This window comes from Pistacia vera, unplaced genomic scaffold (genome assembly GCF_008641045.1).
Source record: "Pistacia vera cultivar Batoury unplaced genomic scaffold, PisVer_v2 Contig329, whole genome shotgun sequence".
NCBI classification, from domain to species: Eukaryota; Viridiplantae; Streptophyta; class Magnoliopsida; order Sapindales; family Anacardiaceae; genus Pistacia; species Pistacia vera.
In genome coordinates this window covers 293,226-317,053 of record NW_022196145.1, presented here as the reverse complement: position 1 = coordinate 317,053, position 23,828 = coordinate 293,226, and the positions used below count along the sequence as shown (strand labels likewise).

Sequence of the window (23,828 nt, the reverse complement as noted above, 5' to 3'; positions counted from 1 at the left end):
CAAAGAAAAATATAGTAGATGCTCAATGCTTAATGATATTTTGTAGCTGAGAAGTGTTGGAGGTATAGACTACTTCAGCATTAATGGGTAACGCAGACGCCATTCGGGGGTCCCCTGTATAACCGCTGTAAAATTTCTTTTAAGTTACTAATTCCTTATTGGGTTGGGTTTAGGAATAGGAATCCTTGTAAAACTAGGTTTAGTCTCTTAAACCTAGTATATAAACAATTTTTCTCTTGTTATGGATGATAGAAATCATAGGACAATTCATTCATTGTAAACGAGAGAGATGAGACATATTGCAATAATATTAACTCAGCGGGCGTAGCCCACATTGGGTGAACCAGGGTAAATCGCTGGTGTTATTTTCTTTTACTGTTGTTTTGTTTTATTGTTATATTTGTTCTTGTTGTTGCTTCTATTTCATTCAAGAAGAACTTTTACATTTGATGTTGGATCACTCTATCGAAAATAAACACACCTGTGATTTCGAATCAACTTTTATATCAATGGTAGCATTTTGCAATTGTATTTTGCTGCAAGATATGTAGAAGAGTGCTTCCAAGTTTCACAGCAGCCGAAGCAGGGTCTGAAACAATGCAGAAGAAATTCTAATTTGCTTGAAAACATAAAGGATGCTGTGATTCAGTTCGACATCGAACACTAAATCATAACAAGTACAAGCGACGACGGCGGGACTGTTGTTTTTATTAGTGAATTTCAACAATAGATGGCTTTTATATTTCGTTTATCATTCATCTCATGCTTCTGTTCTGAATTAATGTTGAGCAGTAAAATGCATTTATAAATTAAACATGAACATGCGTAGACAAATACAAGCTAACAATCTTGCAAATCCATACCATAGCTAAGCATGAAAAATCATAATGGCTGAACAAATAAATGATCTTGCTAATTATGAATCAAATATTGAAAGTCATACAGATCATGCATGGTTAAGTAGGAGTCAATATTAATCAAAGGTACAACACATATATACATATATACAGTTGACCCATAGCTTATCACTGTGAAATTATTGTCCCGCTCCAGAGCTGGTGCGGGTTGATATGCTAAATTCATGATCCTTGATGTATCCCTTTTCCAGCAAATCTGCATATTTAATCAAAATGAAATGACTTTTTCAAGTATCAGAGAAGCTGCATATACACATAAATATAGAAAATTCAAAAGCCTTGTCATTGGCCGCCTAAGTCAAATCATGATAAGAAAAACTACAGAACAGGTTAACAACCCCACTAAGCCAGCAACTTCCCAATACAAAAAGACAGTAGGTTCTTAAAACTAGAACAGGACAATGTTACAGAAAAGTCAGTCTTCTCTCAACTTGTGTTTTAGTTCAATTATGTTCAGCTTATGTTAAGGTTAAAAATCGTCTTGGGATTGACGAGGCCCAATAATGAAATAAACATATCACGGCCCAAGGTCTCAACCCAATCTCGATTAGACTTACGCTTAAAATCACCTTGCGAACTATTTTATGAGTTGGACTATCCTATAAGTTAAGCTAAACTGGGTTTCAGCTCATTAGCCTGCAATAGTCTATAAATAGGAAATCAGAATTCCATTCTATTTCCTCTTTTACTAAGATTTCAAATCTTACTCAAACTATTAAATTTGATCTGATAAGGTCAAAAAATCATATCTCTTTCATGATAGGGATTATCTCCCAAAATAGGATTTAATGTCCTACTAAAATTCCAAATCTTATTTAAACTATTAAACTTAATCTGATAAGGTCAAGAAATCATATTTTTTTCTTGATATGGATTATCTCCCAAAAAAGAGGACTCAATGTCCTACTAGGATTTCAACCCCTTGAGTTCACTATAAAAACATAGGCTTGCCCTCTCATTAGGGGGCAATCTCCTATAGTTAATCTACACTACTCAAAACCATCTATTTGCTCCTAAAGTTCTTGCTTCCGAGAACTCGACGCCTCAGCCGTAGTCCTAGCTTCCGACAAGACTCCTGGTAATTATTCATCTCCTTAATTCTTTCAGCCTTGCTGACTTGAGCATTGGAGTGACTACGGTAAACACCACCCCGGTGTTTTCCGAAAGCTTCACACTTGCCCTTTCATATGTGCAGGTCTAGCGGATTGACAGTGGCCTCAACCTCATGGGATCAGACCTTATTTTCATGACAGTAGATTTTTTGCATCTACAGTTTGGCGCCAACTGTGGGGCCCTGACAATCATTTGCCAACGACGACTTACAACATGGGAGGCGACACGGAACTCCTTTTGACTGACAATGTTAATAAGAAAATCCCATCACGATAAGAATTTTTTCTTTCTTTATTTTTCTTCGTTTGTTTTATCTATTCACATGTCATATTATATCTATTCGGCATATCGTAATTTATTTTATATTATATCCATTCAGTGAGTAGTATAAGACCTTGAAGCTCATATTATTGTTCTAAATCAATAATATCTTCATATTATTGTTCTAAATTAATAATAGAATAATAATGTGGAGGAGTTTAAAGCGGTGTTCCTAAACCACTTGATTCATTGACTTTGCTTCAACGATCTCTCTTCTCTAATCCTCTGTTCAGATAAGGCAATAGCTTATGTCTCTAACCTCTTTACACGCGCCTTTTCACTTCAATCATCAAACCACCAGGTGGTCTGCCACGGTCATCAGAGCTTTGCAATGCATTACCCGCCACAAAACCAGTCAATTTATTCATTCAAGAAGATGTCGCAATACGCCAGCATCTCCAGGACCTCCTCTCCATTAGAAGGTAACTCAAACTCGACCAGCCTTGATCCACCACTTTGAAACCCAAAACCCATCAATCTGCTCTCCTAAAATCACCCTAACAGCTTCTCTAATCACACAGTGAAATCCTAAAAACACAGCAGTAATCCTCTCAAAACACCTAAAGTCATCTACTAAACACGAAGAGAAACCCCGCAAACAAAACCTGCTTAAGTGACGCCACCCCATTCTCGCCTAATCTCCTTACCCCACCGTATTCCAAAACTCCAAACTCGAACCATCGCCCCTTCCCAACCAATACATATCAACTCAAACCACCTTCACATCACAATCTCCAGCACACCTGTCACAAAAGCCCTCACGCTCCCCACAGTCTACAAACTTTCCACTCCCCACTGCAACTCAACACCACTAAACAACACGAGTAGTCCACTCAATGATATTTGGGTCTGCACACATGATATTAGCGTGCCCATTCGGATCAGCCCAAAAGTGAATCACGTGCCCACTCAACTTCAACTGGTTCAACTCCGACATAGAAAGTAACACCCTTCTCTCCACTCGGTCCAGCAAGCATAGGTGACAGCACTTGAAGGGGAAAGGTATGTGTCATTGTCTCCTTTTAACTACCACTCTATTTTGTTAAATCTTTCTCTATTCGGCCCATTACTTAAATACATGCAGCCTATTTTTCCATTTAGCTCACTCTTTATTCAGTCCATAATACATGCACATCATGCATATTAACTCTTCATTCGACTATTTGCTTAAAACATGCATGCCATGCATGTCACTGCTCCAACTTCAATCAAATGTTTTCAACTACAAAGTCGGTCACGCCGATTGGGCCACATAGCCCTCAAAGGTTTCAACTACAAGTCGATCACGCCAACTCGACTGCAAGCTCCATACAAGCTCCATTTTGCATACACCATCAGATCGGCCTTGCCCGATTCACGGATTTACACCATCGGATCGGCCTTGCCCGATCCACGGATTTACACCTTCGGATCGGCCCTGTCGGATCCATGGATTTACACCTTCGGATCAACCCTGCTCGATTCACGGATTTACACCTTTGGATCGACCCTGCTCGATTCACGGATTTACACCTTTGGATCGACCCAACTAGATCCACGGATTTACACCTTCGGTCGGCCTTGCCCGATCCATGAGTTTTATACCTTCGAATTGACCTTGCTCGATTCACAAGTTTACACCTTTGAATCAGCCCTGCATGATTCACGGATTTACACATTTGAATTGGCCCTGCCCGATTCACGAGTTTACACCTTCAAATCGGCCCTGCCCGATCCACGGATTTACACCTTCGGATCGACCCTGCTCGATCCACGGATTTACAACTTCGGATTGGCCCTGCTCGATCCACGGATTTACACCTTCGGATCGGCCCTACCCGATCTGAAGGTGTAATTTACACCTTCGGATTAGCCCTACCCAATTCATGGATTTACACATTTGTATCGGCCTTGCCCGATTCACGAGTTTACAACCTTCGGATCGGCCTTGCCTAATTCACGAGTTTAAACCTTCGAATCGGCCCTGCCCGATTTACGAGTTTACACCTTCGGATCGGCCTTGCCCAATTCATGAGTTTACACCTTCGATCGGCCCAGACCGATTCATAAGTATATACCTTCGATCGGTCTAGACCGATTTATAGATTTACACATTCAATCGGCCCAGACCGATTGAAGGACTTGCACCTCAAATCGACAAGTCATTGACCCAATCCACACAACGATCCATCCAACCTAACGAGCTGCTATCATAATCCGCTCAGTCTGCACTCATTAGATTAAATCTACTCTCTAAGTTAAATACTCTTTAATTAGAGAGTGGGGGGCTAAATGTTAGGGCCAAAAATCGTCTTGGGCTTGACGAAGCCCAATAACGAAATAAACATGTCATGACCCAAGGCCTCAACCCAATCCCGATTGGGCCTACGCTTAAAATCACCTTACGAACTACCCATTCTATGAGTTGGGCTATCCTATAAGTTAAGCTAAACTGGGTTTCAGCTCATTAGCTTGCAATAGTCTATAAATAGGAAATCAGAATTCCATTCTATTTCCTCTTCTACTAAGATTTCAAATCTTACTCAAACTATTAAATTTGATCTAATAAGGTCAAAAAATCATATCTCTTTCATGATAGGGATTATCTCCCAAAATAGGATTTAGTGTCCTACTAAAATTCCAAATCTTATTTAAACTATTAAACTTAATCTGATAAGGTCAAGAAATCATATCTCTTTTATGATAGGGATTATCTCCCAAAATAGGACTTAGTGTCCTACTAAGATTCCAAATCTTATTTAAACTATTAAACTTAATCTGATAAGGTCAAGAAATTATATTTCTTTCTTGATAGGGATTATCTCCCAAAAAAGAGGACTCAATGTCCTACTAGGATTTCAACCCCTTGGGTTCACTATAAAAACATAGGCTTGCCCTCTCATTAGGGGGCAATCTCCCATAGTTAATCTACACTACTCAAAACCATCTATTTGCTCCTAAAGTTCTTGCTCCCGAGAACTCGACGCCTCCGCCGTAGTCCTAGCTTCCGACAAGACTCCTGGTAATTCTTTATCTCCTTAATTCTTATCAAATAATCTCTTTCAGCCTTGCTAACTTGAGCGTCAGAGTGCCTACGGCAAACACCACCTCGGTGTTTTTCGGAAGCTTCACGCTTGCCCTTTCATGTGTGCAGGTCTAGCGGATTGTCAGTGACCTTAACCTCACGGGATCAGACCCTATTTTCATGACGGTAGATTTTTTGCATCTACAGCTTGCAGTTGGAGCTAAATTCTCTTATAATCCTATTGTTTCCAATGATTATGTTCAGGTTAAAGTAGCAGGAAATAATTTCTTGTTCAGTTAATAGTGAACAGAAATCACAGAAGGTTTGCAAACAACAGAACCATGTAAGGCAAGTATATGAACATTAAGATATAAAACGAACCTCTGGCTTCTGCTCCAACTTCATAAAAGAGTGGTAGCCCTCTACTTAAGCTTTTTCTCTTCTTTTTTCTATGCTTGGAGTTGGAGTTCTTCATGCTTGGTTTGCTGCAGACAGTTGAGAGAATCTGGGTTCAGTCAAGAACAATAGAATGGAAGGCTTGTTCTAAGTTTTTAATTTGGAGAAAACCAAGAAAAGAGCCATGTATTTGAGATTTTTCTTTGTTATTTGGCCTTTTATGCCCTAATTATTATAGAAACAAGAGTCACTATTGGTAGAAAACTAACACCACTTGCAGTTAATAAGACAATACCTCTTCCAATTGGCTAGTGGTAACCAAGTCATATATCATATATTAGATTGAGATTTTTTTTTTTTATTTTTTTATTTTTATTTTTAAGGATAGGAGGGTGTCTAAGCTAGTTTATACTCATATCAACTAACCTTTTGAAAATTTGAAACTATCGGTCAATCAAGAGTTCCAGTAGCTACTCTTAGTAGGAATCAAGAACCGTAGTCAGAACTCGCCAAATGGTGCATGACCGATTGGATCTGATCGTAGATCTGGCATTTTTCAGCCAAATCCATAGTGGATCTGATCAGAAAATGCTATATCGGCTCGCGACCGACCACATCTAGTCGGTCGTGCACCATTCTGGCAGATTCTAGCCACCTTCTGGGGGTGGTGGCTAGCTGTCGGGAATATGTGGATGGGTGAGGGTGTTTTTATCAATTTATAAACTTTTATTGTTGGGGGTGTTTAGTTAAATTAACAAACTTAGGGGATTAAAAAAATCTAAATATTTTGAGTTGAATTAAATAAGATTGAATTTTGAGAATATTAAACAAATATATATTTTGAATAGGATCAGATAAGATAGTATTTGGAATAATGAAATAAACACATTGGGTGTGTTTGTTTTATTATTTTGGGAATAATATTGGGTAATTGAATAGGGGAGTATTACGAGGTAAAATTTAAAAATTTATAAAAAAAACCCCCTAGGTTTGCTAATTTAATAAACACCCCAATATATAAAAATATTGTAAAATGACAAAAACACCTCTACCACCCGCAATGCCAGATTTCGACCACCATCGCTGAAATTTGGCCGAAAAATTTCTTAAGGACATATACCGACGGGATCTGGCGGGTATGGCATCGATATGGCCTTTTCCGGCCAGATCCGTGGATCTACGACCACACGTGGCCGTCCACGGATCTGGCCGAAAAAGGCCAAATCTATGACTACATGTGCCCGTCCACTGATCTGGTCGGAAAAGGCCAGATCTACGACCACATGTGGCCGTTGACAGCCGGAAAAGGCCAAAGAAGTCCATCTTGACGGCCAAAGATATGATCGTCGTTGTCGATCAACGATGACCAAGATTGGCCGTCATTGACTGTCAATGACGACCACATATCGGTGAATTACCGGGCAGTTCCGATCGGTAATTCACCGTTTTTACAGATTCCAGCTACCACCGATGGTGGTTGCCAGAATTTGGTAAGTATGGGTCAGTGGGGGTGTTTTTGTTAATTTTTAAACTTTTTTTCTAGGGGTATTTAATGAAATTAATAAACTTAAGGGGTCTAAAAATAATTAAAAAAATACAGTAATATTTCTCAAATAATGTGCGAAACAATATAATGTATTGAATGTATTATGTTTTGACATAGGCAGTGGCGAATCTAAAAATTTTGCCAAGGGGCCTCCGCAGCTCCACCGTTATTTGTCAAACAACTAGTGAAAACTTTAAAAAATCACAAAACCTTAAGCAAAGAAAATAATACAATATTAAGTACCTGAAAGAAAAGAATACAACACAATACTTTCATACTTAAATAAATATATGAGAAGCAAAATTTTGAGTAAACCTTGAGCAAAACCTTCTTTTAATTTTTTTTCTTTTTTTTTGGCTTCCAAAAATTATAATATAAATTTTCTTTGATCAGACCTAGTTTAAGCTAAAAACAACCAAAACTTAAATCAAGTCAATGTTACATTAACTTTTAATATTAATTAATAAGAAATAGGGGAATTTTCTTTGTATAAACAGAGATAGTAACTCGAATTTCTTTAATAATTTTGAGCAATTGAATGATGACGTTTGAAATGTAGAAAAATGGTGGGTGAAGGGTGAAGAATAACATCCTTTAAAATATAATTAAGGTTTTAATTTGGAAAAGTATGAACATTCTTAAACATAAAATACAAAATAAACTCACAAGATCCATGTTTTTTTCCCTCAAATTAGAATAAAAAATTCCCAAAAAACAAGCATGATTAAACCGTGAAAAAAACTAAATTGAATTTTAATAATACACATACCTAAAACTGATAAAACAGGAAACAGAGATAATTATGACATCTTCAGTAGTGAAAGCTTCAACAATTTTAGTTTTTAAAAGTTTTAAGAGCGAATAGCATAAGAAAGAAGGAATGAGAGAGTAAAGAATTTTAAAGATAAAATCATAAAAAGCAAGTGGAGGCGTGAAAAAAAAAACAGTGGAGAGAGTTTTAAACTTTTAATATAATGTGGACTTGGAATATATATATTAATAGCAAGTTTTTTGTGGGCCTTGATATATATATAATAGTTCTCATTTTCAAAAAATCTAAGAGTAGGCTTAGATATATATATTAATAGCAATTTTTTGTGGACTCATACATTATTATTATTATTATTATTATTTTTAAATCTAAGGGTAGGCCTACCCTCAAAGGGGTTGGATCCACCCCTGGGCATAGGACAATAACTCGAAGGAAATATACAACATTCATAAGAATTAAAAAAAAAAAAACAATTACAAAAGAAAAATTATAGTTATACATAAAGATGTGTCCCCTTAACCAAAGTCATAGTCAGAAACTCATTCTAAAGGGTCAAGACGTTAATTAAATTTAATAATACAACTGTAAATAAACTTATATAAATAATGTATTGGGTATAAGTTATACAAAAATATGAGTACTTATTTATAAATGTTCTTTATAATTAATATATTTATAATTGTGTTTGACGAGTGTAAAACAAAACCAAAAAAATTTACTAATGAACAAATTATTACACCAACACAAATAACAACACCTCGAAATTAAACTATAATAAAATTTCTACTAATAAAATATTCAAAGATTTATTTGACTTTTATAGTAAAATATTATAATTTTTGTTGTACTTTCATTTTATGTTTCGACCTTTTAAAATAATGTATTAAAATACATATTTTTAATATTTATCTTTTCTTTCCTAACTTCAATATTTTGATATAACCTATTTATGGGTAATCTAGATGGTTTGAACGAATGGAGGATAGTATGGATAGACACACGATCTCAGGTTCGATTCTCCATCTGTGCCTCCACAAATTAAGTGGGGGGCCGTGACGGTGGGTTGTAAGCTAGCCCTTATGTATATATATAATTATTGAAACACAGAACAATTGACAGTAATTTAATTTGACAAACAAATTTTAGAAATAATATTTATTTTATAAAATATATGACAAGATATACAAACTTTCTTCATTTTGTTCTTTGTACAATTAAATAATATATATATAATTAATTATATAATTAATTATATATATATATATATATATTCAAAATCTGGTCCTTNGGAAGAGACACAACTTTTACATTAAAATCCACATCAGTCCACATCAGCATAAAAGTGTAGGACCTTAATGAAATTATATTAAAAGTGTAGGACCATAATGTAAAAAGTCTAACACGAATAGCATAAGAAAGAAGGAATGAGAGAGTAAAGAATTTTAGGAATAAAATCATAAAAAGCAATTGGAGGCGTGAAAAAGAAGAGTGGAGAGAGTTTTAAACTTTTAATATGATGTGGACTTTGAATATATATATATCAATAGCAAGTTTTTTGTGGGCCTTGATATATATATATAATAGTTCTCATTTTCAAAAAAAAATCTGAGAGTAAGGTTAGATATATATATATTAATAGCAATTTTTTGTGGACTTATATATTATTATCATTATTATTTTTAAATCTAAGGGTAGACCTACCCTCAAAGGGGTTGGATCCACCCCTGGGCATAGGACAATAACTCGAAGGAAATATACAACATTCATAAGAATTTAAAAAAAAATATATTACAAAAGAAAAATTATAGTTATACATAAAGATGTGTCCCCTTAACCAGAGTCATAGCCAGAAACTCATTCTAAGGAGTCAAGACGTTAATTAAATTTAATAATACAACTGTAAATAAACTTATATAAATTATATATTGAGTATAAGTTATACAAAAATATGAGTATTTATTTATAAATGTTCTTTATAATTAATATATTTATAATTGTGTTTGACGAGTGTAAAACAAAACCAAAAAAAATTACTAATGAACAAATTATTACACCAACACAAATAACAACACCTCAAAATTAAACTATAATAAAATTTCTACTAATAAAATATTCAAAGATTTATTTGACTTTTATGTAAAATATTATAAATTTTGTTGTAATTTCATTTTTATGTTTCGATCCTTTAAAATAATGTATTAAAATACATATTTTTAATATTTATCTTTTTTTTCCTAACTTTAATATTTTGATATGACCTATTTGTGGGTAATCTAGATGGTTTGAACGAATTGATGATAGTGTAGATAGACACACGGTCTCAGGTTCGATTCTCCATCTGTTCATCCATAAATTAAGTGGGGGGTCGTGACGGTGGGTTGTAAACTAGCCCTTATGTATATATATAATTATTGAAACGCAAAACAGTTGACAGTAATTTAATTTGACAAACAAATTTTAGAAATAATATTTATTTTATAAAATATATGAAAAGATATACAATTATATAATATATATAAGATTAATTATATAATTTATTAAATGTATTTGTGAGATTTTTTTTTTGTGAAAACTAAGAATTTAATTTGCTATATTTGATGAATTTAAAAGTTATATATATATATATTCAAAGTCAAGGAGGTCCCTCCTTCACACCCCCCCCGGGCGTTCCTTAACTACCTCTAAGTGGTCAAATGATTTAATAGGGGCTTTTGGATGTAGTACTCAAGAGATCCTGAGTTTGAGTCTCTTAACGGGTGTTAATATGAATAGTCATTGGAGCTTTTACCCAGTTAATAGTTTTAGGATTCTGAGAGATTAGTTGAGGTACACATAAACTGGACCAGACACTTTCGATTATAAAAAAGAAAAAAATAATGTGCCCTTATTATTCATTCACATTTCACATGGGTATTTATAATTAGGGAGAATCACAACTCTTGGGAAATTAAATGTACCCTAAAGTTTGGGTAATAGTTTGGAATCTATGCCGTTTTTCAGAGTTATTTAAATTCGTTGAACCAAATAAACAATTAATTTTCCCTTAATTTCCAACAAAAAATAAGCAATCATTTTTTTTTCCCTTAAGAATAAAAATAATAAAATTAAAATCTTAAAACATATATACACATTTCAGATTTAAACACCTCAAAATCACATCACAGATTTCACTCACAGCGGGCAAAACGCAATAGCCTATAGCTTGGCTTGGGCCAAGCAGCCAAGCGGGGTGGCAACCTGGCCTTTCATGGATCAAGTGTGGTTGCGGCCTAGCTTGGTAGTTAGGTTAGGTTATGGTTTTTTTTTCTTTTTATTTGTTTGAAAATGGAAAATATGTAGATGGTTTGGTATTGATTTTGATCTGATTGTTATTATCAATAGTAGTGGATGGATGTATTGTGGAACTGAATTAATTGTATTGATTTTGATTTGTTATTGAACGAAGAGTGATAGAAAAGAGTAACAGAGATGAAGGAAAGAGGGGACAGATTATAGAAATACAATAAATTTCTTTTTCAATTGTGATTACTCATTTACCACTCAAACATTTGGACTACTCTCTTTGTTAACAGGGTAGTCACTGCAACTTTTATTCAATCGATAGTTTTTAGATCTTAAAGGATTAGTTTATATGTATATAAGTTGGCAAAAAATGAAACGATGAGTATGGAAATTCTCTTCTTACATGTGAAAAGGATTCTCAATAGTTAATCGCTTCACCAGGCCCTTTTCTTCGAAGTCAATCACTGAATTAATTTCCTCTCTGTTAGTGATCATAAAATTCAAATAATTCACGATATATATACCCCACACTGCATGGAAGCATACAACTTTTCAATGGTATTGCTTGGCATTTTTCTTTCTAGGGTTAATCACCATGTACCTTTTGTGGCTGAAACATCCACACAGCATTTTTTATGGGCATGACTAAGTTAGTAAGGGGACAGATATTGCTCTGAAATGACAACTCCTGATAAGGGGTTGCCTACTGCCCCTTATTTAGAGGTTTTAAATTTGAAATGTACCTATTTCAGCTGAGAAGGAATCTTAATACAGGTAACTAATGGAAATAATTGCTTCCGTTGTGGGACTATGTTTATCACATTATCCAATATACTAATTGCTATCGAGCTTTGCACAATATCAATTATGCCTGCTATCCCACCAACGGTGAAACATGTTTATCCAAGAATCAACTTATAATGCTGCACACGGTTCTTCCATATAGAAACCTCAACGAAAAATCTATTGTAAAGGAGGGTATTGATCTTACATGTAAGTTATTGAATATAAGAGAATAATTATGATAATTAATCGGTTCACGAATTATGTTAACTCAAATCTTTTGTGCCATTCTCACTTGAGTTGAGACATTACTCTTTAATTAAAAAACATGTGTAATGTTCGTCGAGTTGGATAGGTCATTGCCCCGGTGTTGGTTATTACTGGTCTATTGGAAGGGATAGAAAGATCCTCACCTTCAAGTTTCTAACTTGTTCATTCAAATTCTACTTTTCTCTTACATTACTTGGTTGAAATTCTATATATGGTTTAGTTACAGTTCGTTTCCTGCATAAAAGACTAAATGCAAAACTCATTATGATTTACTTTGTTTCATTCCGGAAAGCAGCCACAGAATTGATTTGCTTTTTTATACATTCATAAAAACCAACTTGTTTGCTTTCATATGTCTTCTATCCATGTTACCATATGTAGTAGAGCACATGCATTGTGCTCTCTGTAATTTGATGTCTGTATGCCCTACATCAACATGTTTTAGCACCTCTAGGTTTCTCTGCCGACTGCTGTTTACAAGGTGAGTTGATATGTCTTTTCCATACTCAAGGGGCAATACGAGATTAAAAGGTTTCCTATATTAAAAACAAGCAAGATAATCTACTCATTAAATTTTATTAACTATATTTTTACTCAGAACCAAAACAATATAGCAAACATGCTTAGGCTTTAATGTATTCAGAAAAAAAGATCATTTTTATATAAGTCATTAGTAAGATCGTCTTAATAAGTGTGGATATCTTGTATGAAATCGGACACTTAACAAAGCCAGACCAGCTGCATGCCTTAGTTCAGGCGGTCTAGTTCATACAGTTCTGAGATTAATTTTATGGCTGATTGTTGAGGAAAGATTAGCTAAAATTGCTTGAAATGTCGAGGCAGTCTTGTAGGTAGCCACAAACCTTTAATGCTAGCTGGTATAATTGGATAGTCTGATTGATGGGACTTTTGGTGTGAATTATTAATGAATAGGGGACCCAGTGGTGGAACCATTGCAAGGATGAGATCTGGAATCGTATAATTAAATGAGATCAACTGATAAAGCTTCTGTCTTATGAACAATCAACGTTGGTGAAGGTCCAAGATGTGAAAACACAACCTGGAGTAGGTGTTTGATGTTTACAAGAGCTTTTGTTCTCATTTACTTGAGACACATCATTTATTGCAAAGAAAAATTCATTATACATATATGTGTAAAATAGCAGTATAACGAAATCTCTATTCTTTGATTTACTTAACAAAGGAAGTAAAAGGATGGGGGAGGAACTTTTGGCCACATTATAACAGCTGAAACTCACCTGAGTTTCGAGTGCTTTGTCTTCCAAAACTAGAACTTTAATGTAGGGATAAGGCCACTCTTCCAGAATTTCCATATGCTAACCAGCTTTAATTAATTAGTGTCTTTTGTTATTTTTGCTCCTGGAAGCTTCCAAACAAATGAAATGGACCATCTAGCTGTTCAAGTTCTCTCCAGATTCATGAATCAACCTTTTTCTTTTATATTTTTGTTAACCAATCTACACTAGCTAGGCTACCATTATCTTTATAAAACGGACAAACAAGCTGAGAGTCTGTCGAATCCAAGTGAGCACATGTTGGATTGGTTCATATTTACCATTTATAAATTCTGTGTAAGGTTGATTTTCTTGTTTTCATATATTTTTTATTATTTTGGAAAATTAGGAAATTTAGTGTTATTTAATATGCAATGAAAATCCACATAGCTGACTGGAGATGTGTACTTTTGTGGATAGGAATATATCCCACGTGGAAACTCTTTCCTTTAGCCGCCAACGAACATGCAACAATCCCATCCTTCTCTATAAGCCCACACCACACACACCATTATCTTCATCTCTTCTCTTTGCTTTTATTAATCAATCATCACTCTTACTAAACCCTAATTACCCATGAGACCATTCTTTCCAATACTTTACACCTCAGACAACCTCTTCCGTTTGCTAGAAGACAGACCCAGTATAGGTAATTCATAAATAAATGTTTATTATTTGTGAGGCTGAAACAGGATGATACAGTCATTAGAGAATTGAGAACTTGCTCTTCATCATTATTGAATGCTTGTTCACTTCAGGTTTTATTATATAAAACATATATATTTTTCAACAGGGTGAAAAGAAACAAAAGAGTACGTGCTAATTAGGTGTTGCATCATCAAAACCTATACCTTGTAGAGGAACTGCAGCTAATGTTTTCTCTACTTTGGACTTATTATTCCACTATTTGATGGAGATATAAGCATGATAAAGATCCTTCAATACTCTTTGCCATGGTGGAGTCTGATAAGGAAGAAGCTGCACCCACCACTCTGAACATGGCAACCAAGAAGGAGCTTCTGTCCACTGCCATGAAGAGAACCAGTGAATGGTTTGCTTCGTATCATTTGTTTTTGTTTATTCACTTTAAGTTTAAACTCATGTTTATATATATGTTTTATTCAAGTCCTTTTTTTCTCAAATAAAATAAAGAAGGATAATCCTGAAGATGGTATTTTAAGTTCATTATTTGTATTATATCTGTTTCAGGATTTTCTCCCAGGAGATTCCAAGTGATGTCACTGTTCATGTTGGAGGAACTTCCTTTTCATTACATAAGGTAGAATTCGTCTCAACTCTTGCTTTCCAGTTTCAAAAATATTTTTGTTCCACTGCATAGTAAATAAGAAGACAAGATAGAGAATTAATTTAGTCTATATATCCATTCTGTGTAGTTGGAGAACCATATCTGTCAGTTGTATTTTACCATGTGTTCACAAATCAAACCAATTTAGAGAAGCAACAAAATTATGGAAATCTGATAGCATACTTTCTATAATCAATATGTCTTCTGTTTCATCTCCTGCATTAATTGCAGTTTCCATTAGTCTCAAAATGTGGATACATAAGGAAGCTGGTATCTGAATCCAGTGAAGCTGATCTTTCTGTTATTGAAGTCCCTGATGTTCCGGGTGGGGCAGAAGCATTTGAACTTGCCGCAAAATTCTGCTACGGAATTAATTTTGAGATTACCACAGAAAACATTGCCCTGCTTAGATGTGCGGCAGAGTATCTTGAGATGACCGAGGACTATGCAGTTGGAAATTTGGTTGGAAGAGCTGAAGCTTACTTGAATGAAGTAGCACTCAAGAGCCTTGCCGGAGCAGTTACCATTTTACATATGTCAGAGAGCTTACTTCCAATTGCAGAGAAAGTAAAATTGGTGGGCCGTTGCATAGATGCAATAGCATACATAGCCTGCAAAGATAACCAGTTTTCTGTGTCTGGTAGGGCTGAGAGTGGTACTGAGGGTACAATTTCTACCATGGCGTCTCATCCGAAGCCCATTGTTGATTGGTGGGCTGAAGATTTGATTGTATTTAGGATCGATATCTTCCAACGGGTTTTGATAGCAATGATGGCAAGGGGATTTAAACAATATGCTCTAGGTCCTGTACTGATGCTGTATGCACAGAAATCTCTTCGAGGTTTGGTGAGATCTCAACCCAAAAATTGAGTTGTTTTAATCTATTGGTTGTGTGTTGAACCTGGAATTCTTTTCTGATGCAGGAACTATTTGGAAAAGGGAGGAAGAAGATTGAGCCTCAACACGAACATGAAAAGAGGGTTATCTTAGAAACAATAGTGAGTCTTCTGCCAAGGGAAAAGAATGCATTGTCGGTTAGCTTTCTATCGATGCTGCTTCGATCTGCAATATATCTTGAAACTACAGTTGCTTGCCGGCTTGATTTGGAGAAGAGAATGGCCTTGCAATTAGGACAGGCTGTACTGGATGATCTCTTGATTCCTGCATATTCTTTTACCGGGGATACATTGTTTGATATGGACACAGTGCAGCGAATCATGCTGAATTACCTTGAATGTGAAGTGGAAGGACACCGTTTGAGATACAATGCAGATGATGATTATGTTTCTCCCACAATAAGTGATATGGAACGCGTCGGGAAGCTAATGGAGAACTACCTTGCTGAAATAGCCTCTGATCGTAACTTATCTGTTGCAAAATTCATTAGTCTTGCTGAACTTATTCCAGAGCAATCAAGGGTAACAGAAGATGGGATGTATAGAGCCATAGACATCTACCTCAAGGTGCATTATGTTCAATTCTATTCATCTGGAACATCTAATTAAACATTTTGACACTTCGTATGCTACCACTGGCTAGGCCACTTACATTTCAAAATGAGGTTTTCTTGATTAATTCTAGTTAAGAGTTTCAATAAGATTGAAATGTAAGATTTCTTTTTTATTCACTAGTGAAATGGGGGATGATATTTTAATGTAGAACTTATAATCAGCAATATAACTCCTATAGTCTTCCTTTAAAAGAAGTTTTCCATTTGATTAACCTTTTGCTTCGTAATTCACAGGCTCATCCTACTCTAAGTGACCTCGAGAGGAAGAAAGTTTGTAGCTTGATGGACTGTCAGAAGCTTTCTCGAGAGGCCTGTGCTCATGCTGCACAAAATGATCGGCTCCCTGTTCAAACTGTGGTTCAAGTGCTTTACTATGAGCAACAACGCCTTAGGGATGTCATGAGTGGAGATTCTCCTGCTATTCCTTCCAAAGTAAGTTTATACTCCACTGATATCCGCCCACTACCAGATGAACTCTCTAGCTTACGAAGAGAGAATGAGGACCTGAAAATTGAGTTAGTCAAGATGAAAATGAGAATGAAAGAAATTGAGAAGTCAACATCCAATTCAGCAGCCGCCAGTCCGTTATCAAACCCTCGAGTATCTTTTGATAAACCTCCTTTGCCTAGAAAATCATTCATGAATTCTGTGTCGAAAAAACTTGGACGCCTTTATCCTTTTGTGCGTGCTGATGGAGTCTCACCCTCAAACCCCAAAAGCAAAATGAAACCACCCAAAGACCGGCGGCATTCCATATCTTGATGACACATTGGCTTATATTGAACACTTATTAGGTCTCCATGGACAGTGTGGTATCCTTGTTGATTTGTTTTAAGGCTTGAGAAGACAAGTAGCTATTGTCTGTTCTGTTTTCCCTCTCTGTATTTGATGGTCTTGTGTGATATCACTGTAAATAACATTTGTTTTCATGTGGCACTAAGATTTATTATACAAAAGGCGGGTGATATATTAGAAATTAATGGTTTTGTGTGATGCATCCTCACCTGATTTTCTCTTTAGCTAAAACTGACAGCTTCACATTTCTGGGTTTCATGCCATTGGAACGGAAATTGCTACGGATTCCATTATTATTGTTCTCATAGCAATACTCTTTTAAAGTTAAAAATGATTTATATATAGAATAATGATATGCCATGCCAGGAAAAAAGATAGCACGTTTAAACTTCAATCTACTACTAGTAAACAATACTTGATACTGGAAATTATTATTTCCGTCCATGTAGCTCTTAAGTTGTAACAAATAACCAGAGATTGAGTTCTCGGGAATGATAATCTAGGTACCCTTTTGTTCCATAAAGGGCTTATCTTAAGCTAAAACAGACCTTTTGGCCCCCTCAAAAGAGTCAAATGCAGTAGCTGTTAATAACATCTGAGTGGGGTCTAAAACAAAATTATTGTGTCCTTTCAGATAAAGAGCTTTAGGAAAAGTAAGAATCCCTCGAGAGACAGGCTAGCAGTAGGGCACGTTCTTGTCTGAGTCAGAGCATCATTCACTAAAAGATGGTGCCCATGAAAGTTAAGTTTTCATAAGGAATTTGAACTTTCTCAAGTATGGCATAGTTGTTTATGGACAGGCGTTAAAATTTTGAGTGGAGAATCTATTGTTCATCTTCTTGATGGCAGAAAAAAGATCAGAGTCTTATTTATTTATTTATTTTTCGTTGTTGAGAAAATTTATAGTGCAGTGTGAAATATGGAAAAATAACTGTTTTTTGTCACCAATTATATGTAGTTTGAAGATATTCCTGCTTTATGGACAGTGGCAAGTGGCAACTATTCTCGGTCAGAATTCTGTTTGATTAGAGTAGACAGTAGAGGCCCAGACAAATAATGGACTTGGGATTCCTTTGGCATTGTGTTTCAAGGAATTTGTTTTGACAGTGAATTCCTCTTTGACTTTACTGTTGTGAAAATAGACTTAAAGCGAATTCTTTTGATCTATGAAATTTTCCCAATAAAAAGGAACGGAATAACTTGACACATTGGATCAACATGCCATAAATTAAAACTTATACATCGTAAAATTTTATTGTATTGGAAAAATAATTGTTTCTCATATATGCTAATTGTATTGGAAAAATAATTGTTCCTCGTATATGTTAATACAATCGTACTTTTTTTTTTTTTTTTTTTAGTGATTAGAGGTGTTCAAGTTAGTTTATATCCCAATTAATCTATTGGAACCCTAAAATGAAGGATTAGATAAATCCTCCTAATAGTCACCTCTATTAATACCTTCGGGAGCTCCAAACTCATGTTAAACACATTTTCTCTTTTATCATCAGACCACCAAGTAATGGTTAATTGTACTTAATTATGACTTATGTTTTTCTAAAGTTAGACGTTTGAATGACATTGTTACTATTATTATATAAGTAGAGACAAAATTATATGTCAACTCAATCTAATTAAGCATTTTCAATGGATTTAATTAACAAGGATGATAATGGTGATGTAAGGTCATGAGTACTGGTTAGAAATCATAAAGAAATAACAGATGAGGTCAATATGTAATTATAATGGGTTTTGCAAGACGCGGAAAACAAGTAAACTTTACAAAAGACTACATCACCCACTATACTAAAAAACTAAGCAGAAAAAGCCACACATACATCAATTATCACAGCAATATTAGTCTATAGGAAGCAGTTTAAAATATTTCTGCATCCCCTAAAGAAGATATTTTCAAGTCATGTTGAGGCTCAAAACTTGGAATAACCACGGTGGCTGGTTTAGAATTTCCTGCTGCTGTCTCAATTGTTCTTCATTATCTATAGTGGTTTTACTTCCACTTTGATACCCAAACTGTGTGTCAAGCCCCAGTTCGCAGCCACTTAATAATTGTCTAGCTCTATTAGTCCTCTTCTGGGTCTGGAAACCTGTCCTGTTTATATGGCTGGATCCCGTGGAAGAAGAAGAAAAGCTTCGTCCAGAATCAGAAGTACGCGGCGAGGTCTCGGGTTTCTTCCTCCGTGAGTACGTTGTTGGTCCCAGTGTTAGCTCAATCTCTCTTTCATCTATGATCTCCAACATTCCATTGACATTTGATTCATCGATGTTAACATCAACAGGCTGCTCCAAGTCAAGTTGCATACGAGACTTATGTTGCAAGTTAAGTTGTTGATTATTCAGCTGGTTGAAAGTAAAACCATGCTTTGAGTTCCATAGTTCTTGATTCAGTCCATTAGACTTGCTGCTTTCAGTGTTTTTCATCAATATCTTCTGGATTTGATATAGACGATGGAGTTCATGTACCTGAAATATCAAATTTGAATCATAAATGTATTCCACTTAAAGGGAAATAACTGAGAAGAGAAATAACTAAGTACCTGCTCTTTGAACGTTTCTTCATGCTTTAACATGGCCATCCTCATGAATTCTTTATCATATGGGTTAAGAAGCTTCTCCATCGAAGATTGATTGAGCAGTTGTGCTATACCTTAAGAATCAATACAAAAATGACCGTACTGTTGAAGCTAAATCCTGCCTATATGAGAATTACTTCTGCAATTGCTTCACCTATATATCCACCTGTAAAATGATAACCAGTACTAAGATTAACGAACAAGAAAATCGTATATAGGAAACAAGTTAAGCAAAGGAAATTCCTAATACTGATAGACTGTTTTATTTTATTTTGTAAGAAGAGCGATGAGAGCATTAATGAACTCCTTCTGTTGCGCTGTCTTTAGTATGATTTGTCCGTTAGGTCACTTTGCTTTACATCCATTCAGTCATTTTGGGCCACAATATTTAATTCACATCACATGTAAAATATCTTCCAATACTACCAAGGTATTAATGCTACATAATCTACCTATATGCTTATTTCATACGTCTAATTCTACCTTTCTTTTTTTTTTTTTTAGCAAATGGTGAATTATTTGTTCGAAGGACCAGTGAATCGTTTTAGAATACTTGCAAATGACAAGTGGGTAACAACTAAGTTCAGTTTTAACAAGTGGATCAGTTTAAACGACAATTCGTACATTTCGCATATTACTGACCGACATGACGTGGGTCATCCTACGACAAGACTTATCGTCACTATAACAAAACATGAATTTGCCTCTTATCGTATTCCAGTTAATGAACTATCATTCTGGAATAAGCAAAATCTGTGTTGATCTCAACATATCTGCTGCATATCAAGTTACAGATGATGCTCTATATGGAACGTAATCTATTTCATACCTATTCAATTACTTAGACCATGAAAGAATGAAAGATCTATATATTTAAAACATGAATTTGCCTCTTGTAAACAGCTGATCTGTTCATGTATAACGTATATATGTAAGGTAAGAAATCATTTGAAAGATTTCGCATTATATTTCGACCTATTCAAATGTTTCATCATGTTATTATTTATTAAGTACTGCAGTATTACTTCCATGAAAGTTATAATCTTACAATGTACATGGTATACAGATTTTAATTAAACAAAGAGAAAGTCTCTAAGATGCAGAACTAAAATTAATCATATTTGGTATCTAGTCGTAGAGAAGGGAAACCGGAAAGAACAAATTAGTACTTTCCTTCTGAGATCAACTGGTAAATTTACAAAAGATTTGGAAAAAAAAAAATGCATCGTGAAGACATGAAAAAACAGTTGTATCAGAGAATGTTTTCCCCAAAAAAAAAAAAAAAAAATGATATAAAAGAGTTACCAGAAATGTATGAAGAATAGATAAGAATCTTCTGACCTGTTAGAATTTCAGGAGCTGAAAGAAGATCTCAATCTTTGTTGTCGTTGTTCAGCAGATGACAAGGAAAGCAGATAAAAAAGGAAGTCTCTTCAGGTAGAGCTCTAGTTGATGAAGGAAGACTTTGCTCTCCATCACTTGAATATACTGCAAAACATATATACAGATATATATACATATACAAAAATAAAGAGTGATAAGAAGAAGAATTTAAGATTCTCTCATTCACACAGAAACCAAAGTGTTGTTGCATCTGGGGTTTGAGGCATGCCAAACAAATCCCAGTGGTAGAGCCAATGGGCTTCAGTTTTTGTGAAGGAGATGCCTCAGGCAGGTACAGCAATGCAGATAATATTAAACAAAATAAGTAATCATAATTTAATATCTAAACTTTGGTGCATCTAAATTTATATAATTGTTGAGGATCACAAGGCCCTTAAATTAACCCAGACAATCATCAAAGGAGCAGGCTGAATCACATGCACCCAAGAATTTTATATCTCTTCTAACAGTTGTCTCAATTATATACTACATATTATTTTCGTGGTCCACATCAATGTGAAGGAACTTAAGGTGGCATCTCCTGGCCCGCCGTCAATTACATCTCGACCGTACGATGAATCCATAACCTAAACTCTCAGGATCCCATATCAATCACTTGCGGAAACTTCATATCTTACATTATTTTTTCAATTTTCTTTTATTATATAAAATTGTGCTATAATTACGTGGGTCTCGGAGGTTTGGATTCCTTACCTATATCAACCTCAGAGAAGAGCCAACATAATGATTATAGATGTTAATTGAGCATGTGAGTGGGGTGGGAAAGAAATCGATCATGATATTATATCAGACGGTGGATATAAGTGGACCCAGATAATTAAGACAAGGTGCATGGTACAGATTAAATGTACTTTTATAAATTCACGGTCAAATATGTGACTTAAAAATAAGCCATGGATAAGAGACTTAACTCCTTTATTGTCCAGTTAAAAGCTCTCAGTCATTGTCATGTAGTAGCTGTACAGAGAGTACACACAGACTGGAACCGCATGATCTGTCTGTAAATTTAAAAGATTGATGGATATGATTCTACCTATTTAAAGAATTTCAAACTTTGTTGGATGGGTTTTTTAAAATTCATTAGGAAAAACTAAATTAATATTTTAATCAGAATAATTCCAATTTTAATAATAAGCGGAACCAGAAAGACAGATAATAATATAATCAAAAATAAAATCCATGTCGGCACATACTTATCAAGAAAAAGAGATGATCACATGCTTGTTGGGGTCTTCTGTAAATGAACTTGTTTATTATTTCTCTCCCTAATCTAAAATAATGCAATTGCAAATTGCAAGAAAGTAAAACCCAAAAACACCTGGAGAGAGAGAGAGTGACACGGAAGCACGCGTTGCCGGTTCGGGGAGGTGCAGCCGTATGGGACGGTGGGTCCAAAGGGGTGTGCTGAAAAGGCTGAGCCACGGGCTCTTGTTGTTGTTTGGTCCCACGCACCTTTGAAAACGAAAATTAAAATTAAATGATCTGCAACAACAAAGGAAGTATCGGATTCAATTTCTAAGTTTCTCACCACTTGTTTAGTTTGTAATATTGTATTTGATAACGATAGGTTGATAGGGGGGAATCCTTTTTTTATTTCTGCCACCATCGCATTAGCCATAGCTAGCAATAGCATGCATGTTTGTGTCCATTGCATTCAGTCTTTGAGCAACTCAAAGAAGCATGAAAATTTGAGTCCTCGTGCATGCAATTTCTAATTAATATATGAAGAGAAACGCTTTTTGTAGATGATAAAGGGAGCATTTTCTTACATGGGCAGGCATTCACATTGTAAGAAGATTAAAATGTTTTCAATTTACAAAGGAATCTTAATAATACGAACGGGTACGGCCTTTCCTTCCATTTATTTAAAAAAAAAAACAAAAAACAAAAAAACAATGTGCATGCTTCATTCCATTGCTCGTGATGTGGGATTTCGATGTACACAACGGTATATATAAGTCCGTAATGCAGTAAATTGTAATATTACAATAATGTTTTTGGGTGGCGCATTAATATCTCTTATCAATTAGTCCCACGGTATTAAATAAATATTGTTTCTCGATTTAAATATCTAATGCAAGAAACACATATTTCAATCACACATTATTCATAATGAATTTAATGTTAAATTTTTCAATTGTCCCACCAATGAGCTGTGCTTCAACATTAATTATCCAATAGTTTTTCGGATGTTGATTTGTTTTAGGAACATTTTAATTATACAATAGTTGAGAAAACAGTCTAATCAGAATTAAGAGCTACCTCTCGATAATAGAAATGAAGGTTCATGATGAACATATTAATTATTCGCCAAACGCGGCTAAGCGATGTATTATTTTTTTAATAATCTTTTTCAGCGAATTGAAAAGATCAAGAATCACGACTGTCTGTCTACGAATTAATTATAGGTTCCTTTCAGGTTCACGAACCCAATCATAAATTAATATAAACTCTTGCTCTTAGGTGTATAGTAATAATGATGACCTAATGTGTGGAATCAAGAATCTAAGTAATTTTATTAAC

The 23,828-nt window shown here is 35.0% G+C and overlaps 2 protein-coding genes across 2 annotated transcripts; one reads left to right on the top strand and one right to left on the bottom strand.

Moving 5' to 3' along the window:
• Nucleotides 1-14,223: 14,223 nt before the first annotated feature.
• LOC116137532 (BTB/POZ domain-containing protein SR1IP1) lies at nucleotides 14,224-17,512 on the top strand. Its single transcript, XM_031423234.1, has 6 exons — nucleotides 14,224-14,348; nucleotides 14,493-14,750; nucleotides 14,909-14,978; nucleotides 15,237-15,851; nucleotides 15,929-16,468; nucleotides 16,750-17,512. Exons 2-6 carry the CDS (start codon nucleotides 14,653-14,655, stop codon nucleotides 17,275-17,277), a joined length of 1,851 nt encoding a protein of 616 aa, XP_031279094.1. The 5' UTR covers nucleotides 14,224-14,348; nucleotides 14,493-14,652; the 3' UTR covers nucleotides 17,278-17,512.
• A 1,522-nt stretch (nucleotides 17,513-19,034) lies between these two features.
• On the bottom strand, nucleotides 19,035-21,704 carry LOC116137528. Its single transcript, XM_031423229.1, has 3 exons — nucleotides 21,243-21,704; nucleotides 19,866-20,067; nucleotides 19,035-19,791 (listed from the first exon to the last, which is right to left on the bottom strand). The coding sequence occupies exons 2-3, from the start codon at nucleotides 19,944-19,946 to the stop codon at nucleotides 19,222-19,224; spliced, it is 651 nt and encodes a 216-aa protein (XP_031279089.1). The 5' UTR covers nucleotides 19,947-20,067; nucleotides 21,243-21,704; the 3' UTR covers nucleotides 19,035-19,221.
• Between the last annotated feature and the right edge of the window lie 2,124 nt (nucleotides 21,705-23,828).

Excerpts from the sequence above, each read along its gene's own strand:
- LOC116137532 (XM_031423234.1), top strand. The coding sequence starts at position 14,653 with ATGGTGGAGTCTGATAAGGAAGAAGCTGCACCCACCACTCTGAACATG. Across the intron at positions 14,751-14,908 it reads ATGAAGAGAACCAGTGAATG|GATTTTCTCCCAGGAGATTC; the intron begins GTTTGCTTCGTA and ends TATCTGTTTCAG. Across the intron at positions 14,979-15,236 it reads CTTCCTTTTCATTACATAAG|TTTCCATTAGTCTCAAAATG; the intron begins GTAGAATTCGTC and ends CATTAATTGCAG.
- LOC116137528 (XM_031423229.1), bottom strand. The coding sequence starts at position 19,946 with ATGGAGAAGCTTCTTAACCCATATGATAAAGAATTCATGAGGATGGCC. Across the intron at positions 19,792-19,865 it reads AAGAAACGTTCAAAGAGCAG|GTACATGAACTCCATCGTCT; the intron begins GTACTTAGTTAT and ends TTGATATTTCAG.